At 47.3% G+C, this 16,465-nt stretch overlaps 1 protein-coding gene across 2 annotated transcripts; it reads left to right on the forward strand.

The window, feature by feature from the left end:
• Positions 1–327: 327 nt before the first annotated feature.
• Positions 328–16,390, forward strand: LOC122618338 (leucine-rich repeat extensin-like protein 3). 2 transcript variants are annotated; one of them, XM_043794718.1, is made up of 4 exons: positions 328–518; positions 1,080–1,241; positions 14,801–15,115; positions 15,180–16,390. In XM_043794718.1, exons 2-4 carry the CDS (start codon positions 1,181–1,183, stop codon positions 15,953–15,955), a joined length of 1,152 nt encoding a protein of 383 aa, XP_043650653.1. In that variant the 5' UTR covers positions 328–518; positions 1,080–1,180; the 3' UTR covers positions 15,956–16,390. The 2 variants fall into 2 exon arrangements, with proteins under 2 accessions (XP_043650653.1, XP_043650652.1); XM_043794717.1 differs by lacking the exons at positions 328–518; positions 1,080–1,241 and adding an exon at positions 8,742–10,240.
• Positions 16,391–16,465: the final 75 nt, after the last annotated feature.

Raw genomic sequence — 16,465 nt, forward strand, 5'->3', positions numbered from 1 at the left:
CGCATTATTTTTCAAATAATCTTACATCCAAATTATCTTATTATTATTTTTAATCGATTGTTCCGTTTCTCTAACAAAAGGAAGTAACTGGAATACGGTGCATATTTTCAAATTTCCTCCTTACTCGCTTATATTTTACTTTTCATAGAAATTCAAAATATAAGTTTTGGGTACATTTCCTTGTGTGAACGTGTACCATAGGTTTCTCAAAATGGTTCGAGTCGACGCTAATGTTATCATTGGGTTAAAGTCGCCGCTGCACATTATTGGTGTTGGTAAGGCTGAACAAGTATCGATGTGAATATGGCCTGATGACTTTGACTTATCGATGTTACATCGACGTATCTGCCAGCTCTAACTCAAACTGAACTATTATTGCAATTATACCAAAAACCATCGAACCCCCGCTTTTCCCAGCGCAAATCGTGAGAAGTCGGTGAAAATTAGCGAGGAGAAATCGCCGTACAGCTGAGGAGCAGGATTCCAGCGAGGATTTGAAGGCGTACACCTGGCGAAAGGTAAAGTGGCTCCACTGTTGTGACCTGATATTTGCGTATATTATGTGGAAACTAGACGTCGGATGCTGGCTGACTGGCTGGCTGGCTGTCTGACTGGCTAGCAACAATATGGCTTTGGCTGCTGTACTCGCTGTGCTTTGGTCATTGCCGAAATATTCAACGGAGCAGCCCCCGAACTCTTGGTCTTGGTGGCTCCGAAAAAACCAGTCCCAAGTGCATCGTGGCCCCCGCCCCCATGCCCGACCCCTCATCTGCATCCACTTCCCCAGCTTTCCGATCAGATGGCAACTGTTTGGCAGCAGGATTTCGCCTTCGTCTTACTTGTTTCAAGTCAGCCAGTCAGTCTTTGTTCGCTTTGGTTTGGTTTTGGCTTTGGTTTTGGTTTTGTTCCATTTACATATATGCCAATGCCAGGCTCGGGCGATATATCCAGTTTTTCACTCGGATATCTCGGTGTATATATGTATGTATGCACATGCACGCGAGTGATGTGTGTGCCTTTGCCAGTCTGTGTGTGCGTGTGTGTGCGGTTGCTCATGGTCAATTTCTTTGCATTTTCAGTGTGAAACTCATGCGGTGCAGATCGAGTCGGTGCAGGAGCAGCGAAACCAAGTCCAAGTCCAAATCCACGTCCAATCCCACGTAGAAGCGTAGAGATCATCATGGAAACGGCGCTGGATGTACTCTCTAGAGCGGCGACCATGGTGCAAAACAATCCCAGCGGTAAGTAAACCAACCCAACCCAAACCAATCCGACCCAGACTTCCAGACTTCCACACCAAAAACACCAACAACACCAACTGGAGCCATTAACCAATTCCGTTTAAAAAGAGTCGACAATTTTTATGATTTCAACTTGGCCAACAACATGCCATGATGTACTCAACCCAACGGGGCAGTGGGGGTGGGGGTTACACACAGCTCTTTTATGGCTTTCACCTTTGAGCCAAGAAGACTCGGAAAGTATTTCAACAATGTGTCAGACACCGAAAGAAATATCCCCATGGTATGAACATCTAACATCTAAAAGATTCAAGGGAATGCAAAGCAGTGATTCAAATTAGTAGTAACTCTTTACAAAGCTAAAGCGATTTTAGAATGGATTTAATGTGCCTGTGAATGAACTTTAGAAACTATAAACTGATTTATATAAATAGATTTCAGGCTTGACACTTTATTGCTCAACAAAAAACATGAGCTTATCACTATATTCTGCACTATCAACGTCTTATCATAGACAGAAACAATGTGTAAGAATTGATTTTAAATTGTTATTGCAAGAGAATTCAAGCCTAGTTAATAAAATCGAGTCTGCTTATTATTCAAATACATAGAAAGATTAATGTTTTATAGTTACCTCCCTACAAATGCTTTTCAAATTCAAGTGGGCTATGCACAAATTCAAATGTGAACCCAATTTTAGCTCGCAAAGAATACGTGCCCTACCATTTCCTCTTTTTATCACATGCCGCCATATACAAATTGCCCGCTAAATGCAATTGCATTTGACCTTTGAATTAAGATTTGCTTTTGAGCGTTAATTCCTCTCGGTGTATCCAGGCGCAGGCCTTCTGCGTGCTCCAGTCATGATTCACGATTGCAACAGTGTCCCCCTTCCGGCTGACATCTTCTTCTTTGTAACCGCGATCCCCCACTCAGACAGTGTCTTCCGAAATTCTACCCACCCGGCGACATCGATGAGCGCGACAATGGAGGCAGGCGGATTCCTGGCCGCGAACACTGTGCGAACGCATAAACACTCGACGTATCCGAGAAATGTTTTATTTTCGTACAAAAAAACGACAACAAAACATTCCAACAAAATGAGTTTGCGGCGCATTCCGATTCCGATTTTCATAAATGTGTCAAATGCCGCATTTTCGATGGCCGAGCGGCGAGGCAGTCGAGCGGTTGGCATATGTGAAGTATCGTCGGCCACCGGACCCGGGGACCCCTTATCAATAATAGCCACCCAGCCGACCAGCCAAACAGTCAGCCCATCGTTTTCGTAGTGCCACTGCGGCTGACGAGCACGAATTGTCGAGTGGATGTGGCTGTGGCTGTGACTGTGGAAGGGGCATTCGTTCGTTCGTTGGTTTGTAGTGCATATTTCTGTACTGGCGACATATCTTTTATATATTTGCAATTTGCATTCTCTGCCCACCATGCGACACACCATAGCACACCAAAGCACACCACCCAGAGCGACAAACAAGCGACTCGAGCAACTCGAGCGACCGCGTGACATGCCAAAGAAATGGCCGGCAGAGAGTGCCATATAGTAGTGTATGGCATTCAGTGCGCTGGATCGCAAATATGTGTATAATTGTTAAACAAAAAGGCAATTTGATTAGGCATGCTCTCCGGGTAATTGCACAATTTATGGGGGGAGGGCGGTGGCGGTGGCGACAGCGATAAGCTGTGATTTCGCCCCCCATTTACACATTTGCCCATTTGCCCATTTGCCACTGATAACATGCAAATCATGCCTGCCCAGCCATGGAATTCCGATAATAGCCGCCCCAATTTATGTTTATGTTTGCCTCCATTTCAGTTTCAGTTTCATTTTGCTGTTTCGGTTTTTGTTTATTTACCCATTGGGGAACGGCTTTATCAGCCATAATTCTGAATATTTGACAAATTCCGCAGCCGATATATATGCGTACAGCTGTCAACACAGCGAGCTGAATTTATGAGATAGCCCCCGATACAGAAAGAGAAATGGTTTCGATGTTCGAATAAATATTTGAAGACGCCGCCGCGCGATTCGTTGGCGCTTTGTGTGCGATTTGTGAGCGATTTGTAAGCGATTTGTGCGCGATTTTTGACCATGAGCAATTGGCGAACAATTGAGTTCTCAATGCAGCGGCCTTACATTCAAAATCAGGCATTTAGACCTTTTTCGTCTCTTGTGATTTAGCGAAGATGAGCGATTTGATTGATCGGCAGCAGCCAAAATGCAAAATGTCGTTAACCTGCGCATGATTAATGGAAATTTGTCATAATCGAACGAGGTACTCGGATTCTGGATCTTCATAAATCAACGGCGACGTAGAAAAGCGGGTCGATCGGGCCGTTAATTAAGCGGCCCTTCCATTGTTTGCCGAGGAGCTAACTCTATGGCCAGGCCATAATTAATAAACAAATAGTTACACAAATTGTGGCCTGCCATCCAGTCAGCCAGCCAGCCAGCCTGGGTACAAAAGAAAAATTGTGGCAATTTCGAGCGCGGCTGGCCGGGCACAGCTGGAGATGGACACCAACCGTTGGCTAGGTGAGCATGGTGCTGGGGACGGCTCGGCTCATCAGGTAATTTACATGGCCTTTCAATTCTCCGTTTTAGCCAGTGCCAGTGCCAGTGCTAGTGCTAGTGGCAGTGCCAACTCTGTGGGCCAACACTCTCTTCCTTTTACTGGCAATGGCCAAACGGTGCGCATAATTGCCGCAAATCTCGACCATAGGAAAATCCAGCGGGCAAACCAGTTTGGGTTTGTTATTGCCATGGGATGGGATTGGATTGGCTCCGTTTGGTTTGGTTTGGCTTGGTTCGCTGATGGGCTTCGGGATGGGGATGGGGATGGAGTTGGAGTTGGAGTTGGTAGATTTGGATGGGGTTGGGGATGGGGACACAGATTGGGACTAGAGCATTACCTTTCTTTTTACTGCTGCTGCTGTTGCTTTTGCTTTTGCTGCTACTGCCGAGTCGCGAGCGACTGCTATTTATTTATTTAAACATAACATTTGCCTATTTGCCATAAATTTTCACTCTGCGCGACTTTTGCCAGCCACTCTGCACAGGAAGAGGTGGCAGATGCAGCGGCAGAATCAACTTGTTGCGGACAATATCGAAATGAAAGTTGTCTCGCAAACACGGCGGACTATTCTGCCCATCTATCTATCTCTCTCTCTATATATATATATATCTATATATATCGGAAACTAGATTCATAGATCGGTGTTCGATTTGAAATTCGGCAAAAATGTATTGGGATTTTTCTCACGCTTGATTTACCACCGGATGATATTTTATAATGACAACTATATTTATGTTATTGTTAGTTGTGTCTATTTGCCATCGTCGCCCGTTGTTCTTGTTGTTGTGCCGCATTGTTTTTGTTGCCGTTCTGGGCAATCGAAAACCAGTTTCTCTTCAAATCGCGCGCACGCTCGAGTTTTATTTAAATTTTGAACTGGTTTGCCGCTGATTTGTGTTGTCTCCGCTGCGTATATATTATGTACCCACTAGATATATACATATATTAGATTGTTAGATTTCACAAACTGGGGCTGCGGTTGAGATATAAACATAATTTGTCTTGTTGCCTCGCTATCGACAAGTTCTGGAAATTGCCGGCCACCTCAGTCACATCAGCCACCTCATCCCATTTCATCTCTGTGATGACACACAGTTCTATGCGCGATCTATGGAGCAGATCTCCATCTCCCATCAAGAAGTCAGATCTCGGTGACTTCCGCACTACACTGACCCAAATTGGCGGGCAAGGGATCTCATGTTTCTGTGCCGATTTCCAAACAACACAAATTTCAATTAGCAAAGCATTTTCCGGGGTTTTATTTCGGTTCTCCCAGTTTCGAATCAATGGGGCAATATTAAATTGCTGCTTAGCTGGTCATTCAGCCGCCGTCACAGAAGTGGAAAAAAGCTTAGGAAATTCGGCTTGGAGTAACCTGTCTCTGGGCGGAGTGGCTACATAAGTAATGTCCAAGATGAGTGATGTTATTCTAGACGAGTTTCAGTGACTTTTTTGCTTAGCTCTGTGTGCTGATATATTTGGTGTACTTTGCCCTTTGAGTACGATATCTAGCTTTATGTTATCAATTAAACTATTAAAAGCATTAGTCCAAGCAAGCCTGTACTATTTAATGCTATTTCTAAGAAATATATATAACTATATATATTTTTTTGACACAATTAGGGGCAGAACATCAACTAAATTAGTTGGGGGCTTTCCACTCGGCTTCTGTAAGCTTGCCCGCATAATTTGAGTAGCTGCCACCCTTTATGTCCCCCCAAGTCAAGTTTTACCCACTTTGCTCATCCAGTTTTTGCTGCTCCTTACATTACTATGGTGCTCTGGTCTACGATGTTTGGATTTCGGTAATTTGTTGCCATTGTTTTGAGCCCACTAGCCATTCAGTCAGCAAATCAGTCAGCCAGTCGCAGTGGAGTGGAGTGGAGTCTTCTGCCCCAAAGTCTGTTTGGATCCCTCCCCCCGTTGGTTGTCATTGTTTTATTTTTTTCTTATTGTTTGCAGTGCTTTAGTTTTTGTTTTTTTTGTTCGTTTTTGCCATGATTGCCATTCGATTGACCTCGTTGCGCATGCGTGCGCATGTTTCACGCTACACTACAAATTTTCGCGCACAACAAACGCCTCGGATGATGAGTAAGCGCCAAAGCCAAAGACAAAACCAAAACCCAAACCCAAGCCAAAAGCAAAGCCTAAGCCAAAGTCGAAGTCGAAGTGGAAGTCGAAGCCTAGGAGCACTCAATCCATTACTCAGCCAGTCAATGGTATTAGCTGGATTTCTGTACGTTACATTTTGCGCTTTTTCGATTTTTCGTCGTTGCCCCCACCGGTGGTTTAACAGCTGAAAATTGCACATTTTGTGACTTGGATTAGCAAACGAGCGACGGTCGATGGTGAAAGATGGAGAAAAGGCAACCCATAAGCGGAGAAACATCGATGGATAGATCCATCGATCGATCGATCGATTGGTTGGTTGGTGGATGGCGCGAGATCAACAGCTGAGCTTGTGCAAGTCGGTTCGGGCCAGGCCAACTCGGGCCATATGATCAGCAGCCATGTGCAAGAGTCGCCTCCTCCTGTCCAGCTCAGCTCTGCTCCAATCCACTCCACTCCACTACTCCACTTTGCTCTGCTTCATTCGCCGCGTCGATGTTGCCGCTTTTGCTGCTGCTGCTGCTGCTGCTGGCGTTGCAGTAGCAATATTCATGGGGCAACAACAGTAGTGGTTGTACTACAAATCGGGCGTAAAATTTCATGGGCCTGCTATTGAATTAGAAACGAGTTTCTGTTGCTATTGGTTTCTGCTTTCTGCCGCTCTGCTGCTGTTGCTGTTGCTTCTGTGCCGTTTTCTTGCCGCCAAGTTGCAGTTGCAGTTGCAGCAATGGTAACTGCTGTTGCTGTTGCTGTTGCTGCTGTTTGGACGGACTGATAGACCGGGGACGGACGAGCCGTGGCCTGAACTAAGCCAAACGGAGTCGGGCCAAGCCCCAAAGCAGCCGCAAGCATGTAGTACTCGTACCGTCGACCTATTGTGTGCCACCAATCACAATCACAAACGCAAACAGCGCTGCGAACATCTTGGCTATGTGATGAGCTTTGTCCTGCGGCTATTTGCATTGATTTCCCAAGGCAACTGCCACTGCAACTGCAGTTCTCAGTGGCGCAAATTTGGCGTAATTGAAGTTGATTGATTGTGGGTCATTGTCATGTTTTAGTGCCTTTCCTCGGCAAAAATGGTAAATTAAAATGTTGCAGACTTAAACAAAAGTCGGAAATAGTCTTATAATAGTTTTTTTAGTCGTTTATATATTTTATAAATTATTCATTGCATTCTTATTCATTCACTTAAACATTCTTAACTAAAAGTAATACGTGCTTCGAGTGCCCGGAATCGGTTGCTTCGCAATTCAAACTATTTCCTTTGGATTCCTAAATGTATGTGGCTCTAAACCAAATCATTATAAAATATTGTTGTTATCAGGACTGTGTTTGTTTTCGTTTTCCGCCAAATTGTTATTTGTTTATCATTATTTACTTGTTTTTTTAAGAATAAACGGAAGCGATTATCCCTACAGTAGAAGCTGTTACGAGTTTAACAAGAAAAATATATAAATATATTTTAATGCGGTAATCTAAATTGTGAATTCTTAAATTCGGAATCCTAATATTGACATAGTTAAAGAATATTGTTCTTCAAAATGTCTTGTAAGCACAATTGATATTTTTTCCAAACAACCAATATATCATTGAGATATGGTTTGTTTTCAAAGACTTTCTAGATAAGATTTATCCTTAGGGCATTTGATTCATACTTTTGTTTTAAGAATGGAGCTATGATCCCTTTTTGAAATGGAAAAAACTGCAATTTGGGTTATTAGTAAGGATTCTAGGTATTCTATAGTCGGTGTGGCTCGGGCAAACCCTCATTTTCCTGGTCGGTTGTCATTTTCGCCAGCCATACACACACATGGACGGCAATCGGGGGAACGTAGGTAGTTTTGCACGCAGATACAAACGTTGCTGCATTTACGCTGGTTTGCGGCAAAACTCTGGGTAAACATTATAATGAGCCCAATGCAGTGACCGGGCCCAAAACAAAAGAGCGCTGCAGACAACATGAAAGAACGCCAAAACGCCACAACGCCCACACCATGTGCTGCATGTGGACCCGACCCGACCCGACTGGCCCTACCCAAAATCGCAGACCATCGTTCACAGCTCCAAAGCATACAGCTACAAAGCATACAGCTCCAAAGCATATGGCTACGGCAAGAGTTCGCGCGGACTGTGGCCAATTCCCAATTGCTGCCATTTCGTTACCCTTTTGCCCAATTTGCCAAGCATCAATGGGGCAACGGGGCGTGGCGGCCACATCCTACGAGCGGATATACTCGTACCGACATTGGACCCCTTTCTTTGCCTGTCTTTCAGTTGTACTTTTTCAATTACCAAATCACCGAAAGCAAGCAGAGATCCCAAATCCGTTGAGAACTCCAGCGAACTCCAGCGAACTTCGCCGAGCTCCGGCGACAGAGAGAGGGCCAACCCAGTCCAACTGAGTCCAGTACACGGGCCAGGCCAACCAGAGTCGAAACGGAAATTGGTAAGAGGAGAAATAAACGAAAAACAACAAGGGACAACAACTGGCGCAAGTGCAAATGGCTCTAAAAGAAATGAAATGAACAAAAAGCCCCCAACTCTACAGATCCGATCCCTTCCCCCTTGTTGCCTCAGCGATCCAGAGACCCGTGGAGACTTTTGCAGCCCAGCGAACGAGCGACAGACGAAGGCTGGCGAAGAAACCGAAGACGGAAGACTGAAGACTCGGCTTCGTCTTCGGCTTTGGAGCTTCGAAAGCCCCCATAATAATAATAATACAGCAAGCCCCAGTCGCAATCTTCAAGTCGCCGTTCGCCGTTCGACGATCAGTTTGAGTTTGGCCGTGGAAGCCGCCAGTTCGGTGTCGCGTTGCTCAGTTGTTCAGTTGCTCAGTTGTTTAGGTGTTCAGTTGCACGGTTCCTCGGTTGCTCAGTTACTCAGCTGCTCGGCTGCACAGTTGCCCAGTTCCTAATGCTATATAGCTGCTATAGCTACTGATACCTTGCTGTTCGTAGCGTACTACGATTTGTGGCGTGGAACGTGCGTCCGGATAAGTTCGTGTGTGCCGCCCCGTTCCGTAGCGTTCATTTCAGTTCAGTTCGTCGGTGTCTGAAAGCGAAAACTGGCGCTCAAGTTCAGTCAGCGATTTGTCGATTTCTATGCAAATCATTACTCGGAAAAGAAACACATATAACCCAGAGACGAGAGACAGAGCCGCCATAACAACAAAAGACGGCAAACACGGCAAAAGCCAGAAAAAAGAGCGTGCTATTTTTATTTTGCTAAATGTCGACTCGAGGCTCACGTCGCCGGAGCAGAGCCAAAGTCTCCGTTTCAACTGGCGAGAGACTGTAACCCGAGTCGCGGTTCGCGCAAAAAAAATCAACAACAACAAAGAAATAAGAAATATAAAAAAAAAACAAAATCGCAGAAGAAAAAAAAAGCCAACAGACAAACAGAAACAGATTGTATCTGTATCTATAGTCGCGACTTGCGGCTCGTTTTGTGGCGCACATTCGTGTATCTGTATCTGCCGCCGAGCGCAAAAAGTAATCATAAACTGGAAGGGAAAGAAAAACAAATAATAATAAAGGAACAAGAAAAAAGAAAAGAGCGCCGCTCCCCAGCATCCGCGGACTACTTCAACTGATACCGATTGATAGATACCCGCCCCCAACTGCCAGCCAAAGCGTTCAGATTTGTGAATCAGCTGAGTCGGCTTTTCGGCGCTGGCTGTGGGTTGAGAGTATCGATCCCCTCCAGAGATTTGGATCGAGAAGAAGGAAGTGGCTTGAGTGGCTCAGCTAATTGAGAATCCATCAAGCTCACGTAGAATGGCTCTCCGCTTAGATTATCGCTGCCTACTGGATGCCTTCGAGGACTACTACTACCACAAGGAAATCCAGCGCCTGGTGGCTGAAACAAGTGGAGCTACAGCCGCATCTCCCGCTTCATCCGCCTCCTCGACGGCCTCCATCTCATCCGCATCCTGCTCGAGTGGACCGTCCACTTCCTCCAACGCCTCGTCCACTGCCAGTCCGCACGGCACGTTGGCCCAGGTGGCTGCTGCCCGAGCGGCCGCCGCGCTGGCGGACCAGCAAGCCCAACTGGCCAGCCAGAGGGCCATGTTCTACAATGTGCAGCATCCTCAGCAGTTGGAGCAGCTGGAGCAGCTGCACGCGTTGCAGGCGGAGTCCGGCAATCAGCAGCAGCATCCGCAGGCGGGCGCCGATCCCAACGCCTCCTCCATGGCCAACAGCCTGCTCTGGCAGCCGTGGCGCGATCTCCAGCAGGCGGCCGCCATGCACCACCAGCTCTACAGGCAGCAGCAGCAGCAGTTGCAGTTGCACTCAGGTTCGTTTGTCAAGGGCGACTTCGTAGAAATCGACTCGCGAAAATCCCCTACTGACTGACCTCTGACTGAAAAGGTTGCATCTGTCACATACTGGCGATCTTGCCAGTGAGACTTGCTTGCACTTCATTAGGAAGGTGGCAAAAGTTTGTTTCTATTCTCTTGAATGGGGTTCCCCTTCTCTTTGCTTCCACGTTTCGGATTCGTAGTTTCTATAATTTCACTTATCAAAATACTCAATTTGCTCCGCAGTGCCTTAAAGTTCAGGGCTCTGTTCTGTAACGTTATGACGATTCCTTGTAACGAATATAAATAGCCACACTGTCGGCACATGGTACGCTTCAAATTAGAGTAAATAAATATGAGAATTATGTGCAGCAAATGTTTATCAATAACTTGGTACTGAAATGCATTTAAACACAAGTATAACCCCTTTTAAAAATATGCGTTGTTTGTACCTAACGATTACACGTCGAATTAGGTAAAACCTCTTTAGTTTTGGAATACATGTCAGTTTTGAACTGAAAACTATAAATAAACATTTGCAGATGATTTTTTGCAGCTATGAATACTTAAATAGGTATACAAATCAAACATATAAAAAGCACCAAAGTTCTTAGCATTTTACCCAAAGTTTTCTATGACAGTAAAGAGAGTTCTTTTGACCGGTTTGCTAGAAATCTCATTACTGCAAGGTCATAGCTAGATGATGATAGCTTTTAAAGCAAACAAATAAGTTGCCGAAACAGAGAGAATATGGTCTATATAAACTCTTTCAAAGACTAGAGTTTTAAAATGTTACAAACATCTTGCAAAAAGGTGTATGTTTCCGAACGAACATTCGAAAGCATTCCACTTCTTGAGATGACTGTCCATTGAACATAACGTAATTCGTTTGAAACAATCTTGGTTGAAGGCGGGCAAAGTGCAGCGGAGAGTGGGGCAGTGAAGACCACGTCGCTGCACCTGCTGCTCACGTGGAGGCTACACTCATTCGCCTGATCGATCGGTGCTGAAGTTCAATGGATCGGCGAACGTGCCCTTTCCTTCGGTCAATTGGCCACTTGGCCACGATAACCGCTCGCCCACTCCGCTGATGAATGGGATATCGGAAGCGATTCGCTAAGCCTCGGCTTATCAGCCAGTGGGCGGCGTGTGGCCAGGACGTGGAATTGAACGTCCACGTGAAACGTGATGACGATGGGATTGGGGCTCAGACCAGACTCAGATTGGCAACGGCAGCGGCGGCGAACGCAATCGGTCACGCCGGCTGCAAGAGCGTATCGATGGCGTCTACACTAGTGGTCGGCTTGTGCCAACTGGAAAATTGGTAATGAAATCGGCAACACTTTTACTGCGCTCCCCCGTCGCCATCGATTGGCTTCGGGCTCCAATTGGCAAACAAGCAGACACAACACACTCGTACTCACACTCACACTCACAATCCACTTCCACCGCGTTAATTGGCGACATTGCACAAATCACACAAATGCTTTCAATTACATGGCGACGCCAGGCAAACACAAAAATCACAGAATACAAAAAAAACGAAAAAAAGAGCAGCCAGAGAAAGAGCAAAAAATGAGCGCCTGTTTAAACATTAAACCTCCATAAAAAAAACACTGCCTGACGATGAGGTGGAACTGTGGAGCTTCTGTACTTGGCTCGACTTGGTATTGCTTTGCTTTTGTTAATTTGTTGACATATTAAAACCAGATTTGCAATCAACTCGGCCAGCGGGTAATGCGGGCTAAGCGGCAAGTCTGGCCGGGAACGGGGGCTTGGGGATCGGATCTGTGGTTACGGGCATGACTCACGAGCCGGCGCGAGAAAAGAAATAAACGTAAAGTATACAAATAATGAAAAACGCCTGCGACGGCGGCGGTGGCGGTGGCGGCGACGATGATGGAAAAATAAATATGTACACAAAGCTACAACAGCTACAACAACCAGAGCAGCAACAACTTGTTTGCATAAGTCACAAAACGCTGTTCCCATTGCTATTGCTATTGCTATTGCTCTGGCTTTGCTGCCATTTGTAGTACAATCTTACGGAGTGTACAGGCCATATATGTAAGCATGCAAGTCTGCCTGAGTTTTGTCACTCTCGCGCGCCGTCTCTCTCCTTCCGCCTCTGCCCCTCTCTTTCTCGCGTTCCCCGGGGTCGGAACCAGATTTTGGGATCTCATTGGGCCGGCTTTCAAATCGCCAGCCAGCTGATGTATCACCTCAGCGGCGAAGAAGTCGAGATTGGCCCACCGTCACCGGAAATTGTGAAATGTCTCGCCAGAAATAATGGTTCGATTTTTTTGAACAATAATAACGATGTCTGATTGTAATGGGCAAACTTTACAGAATACATTGACTACCATTACCATTGCTAGCAGTCTATTATTTTCACAATATTTGACTTTCCACAAAACATATCAAGAAGTGATGAAGTAGCTCTACTTATTATGCTAGGAAAACTTTTAATGATCATCTGATGACAAAGCCTTATAAAGAAACATATATGTACCTTGGTTTCTTAATTATTCAACTTTGCGGCTGTTCTTTATAGCCTATTCAAGTGGTTCTTTATTGCCTTAATTCACTTTATTAAAACCAGGTGTCTACCTTCAAATCGTATGATTTTTGGAACCTTATTGTAGCTAACTGTCGCATTGCATCCCACGAATGTCCCTTGCTTATATCATCGATTTAACCTCATTTGGAGCTCCCCTTACGAACTCCCCCAAATTCGGAATCAGATTGCCGTTCAATCGGCTTCCCCTTATCGCCAATTAGCCGATACAGAAATGATTAAAACGCCAGAGGCAGCAGAACCCATAAACAATGCCGAGAGGATGCTGAAAATGCGGTGGCGGCGAAGGTGAGATAGGGAGCAGCAGACCACAATCCGCACAAGAGGGGGAGCCTCAAAAAGAAAGCTTCATGTTCCATGCTCCATGCTTCATGCTCCATCGTTGTCGTTGTCGTCTTCGTTGTTGTTGTCGTTGCCGTTGCCGTTGTCGTTGTTTTTGCTGTCGAACCGCCGATCCCCCAACAGACGGCGACGTCCGTCGACCGGAAATGTGCAATAAAATTTGAATGTTTCTTTATTATTATCATCATCCCCATCATCATCCGCTTGAGCCCAAGCCCAGGCCCAAGTTCGCTCCCAGCCTCCGTGTTTGTTGGTTTTTAATGCCGCTTGGCCTGCAACTCCAACTCCTCTGCATCCTCCTCCGCCTCCTCGTCATCCTCCGCGCCCAGTGCTCCACTCGGAGCAGACCAGTTTCTCGGCTCCCCTGACTGGTGCTCCTCTGCCTCTCCGGCTTGGTTGGACTCGCAGCAGAAGTTATATATGGCAGCCCCGCAGTGACGTTGCCAAAAACAGGACAACGCTCCCGCTTGCTCTGTTCCTTCCTCCTGCTCCTCCTGTTCGTCGTGCTCCTGCTCCTCCGCCAACGCCAACCGCCTCCATCCCAGCCAGCCATTCATTCATTCATTCATGCCTGGGTTCCTGGGACTGCAGCCACTCCTCCTCCTCCGGTGGGGCACTCTGCGCTGCTCGAAATGTGCAGAAGTCGTCCGACTGGTTTGCCAGCCCCTGCGATATCGGCCGAGAAACTGGGTTCTGGGACCTGGCTTCCCGCTGCTGCCAGCCTTTTGCTTTATTTATAAACTTGGTTTCCTGGCAAGCTGCAGCAGCTACACTGAGCGCCTGGAGCGGATGGATCTTTCATCCCGACGGGATGCCCACGCTCAGTTTTGGCCGCTTCCCACGCCGGCAGCTCGGTCAGTCGCCCATTGGCAGGTCGGGCACGTTCCTGCGTTTCGCGCAGTGTAGGCCAGGCCCAGACTTTTATGCACACACACACTCATGCACACAGAGGCGAACTCGAAAAAGAGCGTAGACCAAACGAGTTTTCGTAACCAATTTTGTTTGTGCCGCGGAGTTTCGATTGTATGCTTTCTGTTGTTATTATTTATTTGCTGGAGTGTGTGTGCCGTTTTTTATTTTTATTTTTATTCATATTTTTTTTCGCTGATGACGGCTACGTCTTCTTGTGCATAATTTCTGTGCTGCCTTAACCTCTTCCTCCCGCCCGCCGCTCTTGGCCGTTCCGCGACTTTGCAGCGCTTTTGGCAGAGGTTCATTCAAAAAAACGAAAGACTTAGGCAACAAACTTGCAGGCGGGAGCGCGCCAGGGGGCAGAGATTTGGTTATATAGACGCAGGCAGGCGATCGGGTGAAGGAGAACCTTTGTAGAGTCAGCTCCGCCTCGCCTCGACTCCAACTGATTCATTACGCCCACTCATCGACCGCATAATCGCAGCCAAGACGACGGACACGTAAACCGCACCGAGCATTGGTGAATCGCTAGCCAGACAAAAACCCAAATCAACCGCAAAGCCACAGCAAATTTATGGGTTTTAATTGAAATTCGATTTTTGTTTATTATATGGACATGGACTATTACTATTCAGAGGGCTAGCCAAAAAGATGGCCACAAACAGATAACTCGTTTCCCTGAAAACCGTTTTTGACTCTCGATGTTTCTTCTCTCTCCTTGCAGAGATGCGTGCGACGTCCAAGGTGCTGACCACCACCAAGTGGCGACGCGAGCGGCGTCAGCGCAGTGCCGGATACCAGCCGCACGAGGCGGGCAGCAGCGAGAGGGACCGGGAGCGGGATCGGGATCGAGAGGACCGCGACATGGACAGCCCCATTGACATGTCGGTAACAACGGGAGCGCTCAAGCAGAGAGCCTCACCGCCGCCTCCCTATCGCGAGCCCTTGCCTGGGACCAACTACGCGGCCAACAGCCGACCCAGCGTCATCACCCAGGCTCCACCCAAGCGAGAACCCCCGGAGCAGGCCCACTCTACAGGTGAGAGGTCATCTGCACATCAGTGGTCAATGATCATACTAACCCGATTTGATTTGCCTTGCAGATATGGCGATGTGCGACATTGACGAGCACTTCCGACGCTCACTGGGCGAGAACTATGCTGCCCTGATCGCCAAGAAGTCGCCGACGCCCACGCCAACACCAACGCCCTCGCCAAGTGGTACACCCAAGCAGCAGATTTCGCCGCTGGCCTACGGACCGCCTTCGTCAACCAGCACAGTGGCATCGCTACACTACCAGCAGCATCGCTCGCCGCTGCCCAAGCCGGGATTGGTCATTCTGGAGCCAGAATCGCTGCAGCCGGAACTGCCGCCGCCACAGGAGGAACCGCTTCCCCTGTCGCTAGCACTGCATCGCACCCAAACGCCGCCATCACCGCCACCCTCGGCCACGGGATCGGCGCCACCGCTACCCACGGCCGTCAGCCAGGTGATGGAGACAGCGGTGGCGGCCAGGCGGATCCTGGACACGCCCCACCACACGCCGCCGAGATACAACACGCCACCGCCGCCGCCGCCGGCTTATGGGATAGCCGGAAACACCACCGTTGTGGCGTCAACACTGACACCGACTCCAACTCCGAATCCAACGCCGGCGCAGATTCCCACGCCCACGCCCAGCATGCCGGCCATCATTCGGGTGAAGGCTGAGCCCGGACTGGCGGCCGTGGCTGCCTCCTCGACGCAGACGCCGCCCGCTTCGCCCACCTCGTCCACGAATATCTCGATATTCACCAAGACTGAAGCCTCGGTGGACGACCACTTTGCCAAGGCGCTGGGCGAAACCTGGAAGAAGCTGCAGGGCGGTCACAAGGAGTAGACGAGGAGCAAGCGAGCAACCCACCCACCCGCACATAACCCGAACCCGATCCTAATCCCCAAAACACAACCCAACACAACCCAACGCAACCCAAAAGCAACCCCTGATCCTCAACGATCCAACTCAAGAGCTGTTTTTATTATAAATATTTCAAACTACACAATTAACGTTTAAAGATCTCATGCTGATGTGAACGGAAATTCTTCAACTGCGAGTGTATTACAAGTTTCTGATATAATGATTTTATTGAATATTGATAACGGTTAGCGCGCGGATATCTATGATATATAATATACATATGCATATATATATGGATAAATGTGTATGACAACGTGTATACGTACAAGTGACAAAATTTTGTATTCTTAACGCTTAGTTGGTAGAGACTAATCCTTAATAATATACCTATTAAACATAAGTGAACAATCCTACAAATTTTGTCTTCTTCATTCAACGAACCGGGGGAAGTTAAGCGCAAATTTGCAAATTTTGAATATTTAAATGACTGTT

Source organism: Drosophila teissieri, chromosome 3L (assembly GCF_016746235.2).
Source record: "Drosophila teissieri strain GT53w chromosome 3L, Prin_Dtei_1.1, whole genome shotgun sequence".
In the NCBI taxonomy this organism is placed as follows: domain Eukaryota; kingdom Metazoa; phylum Arthropoda; class Insecta; order Diptera; family Drosophilidae; genus Drosophila; species Drosophila teissieri.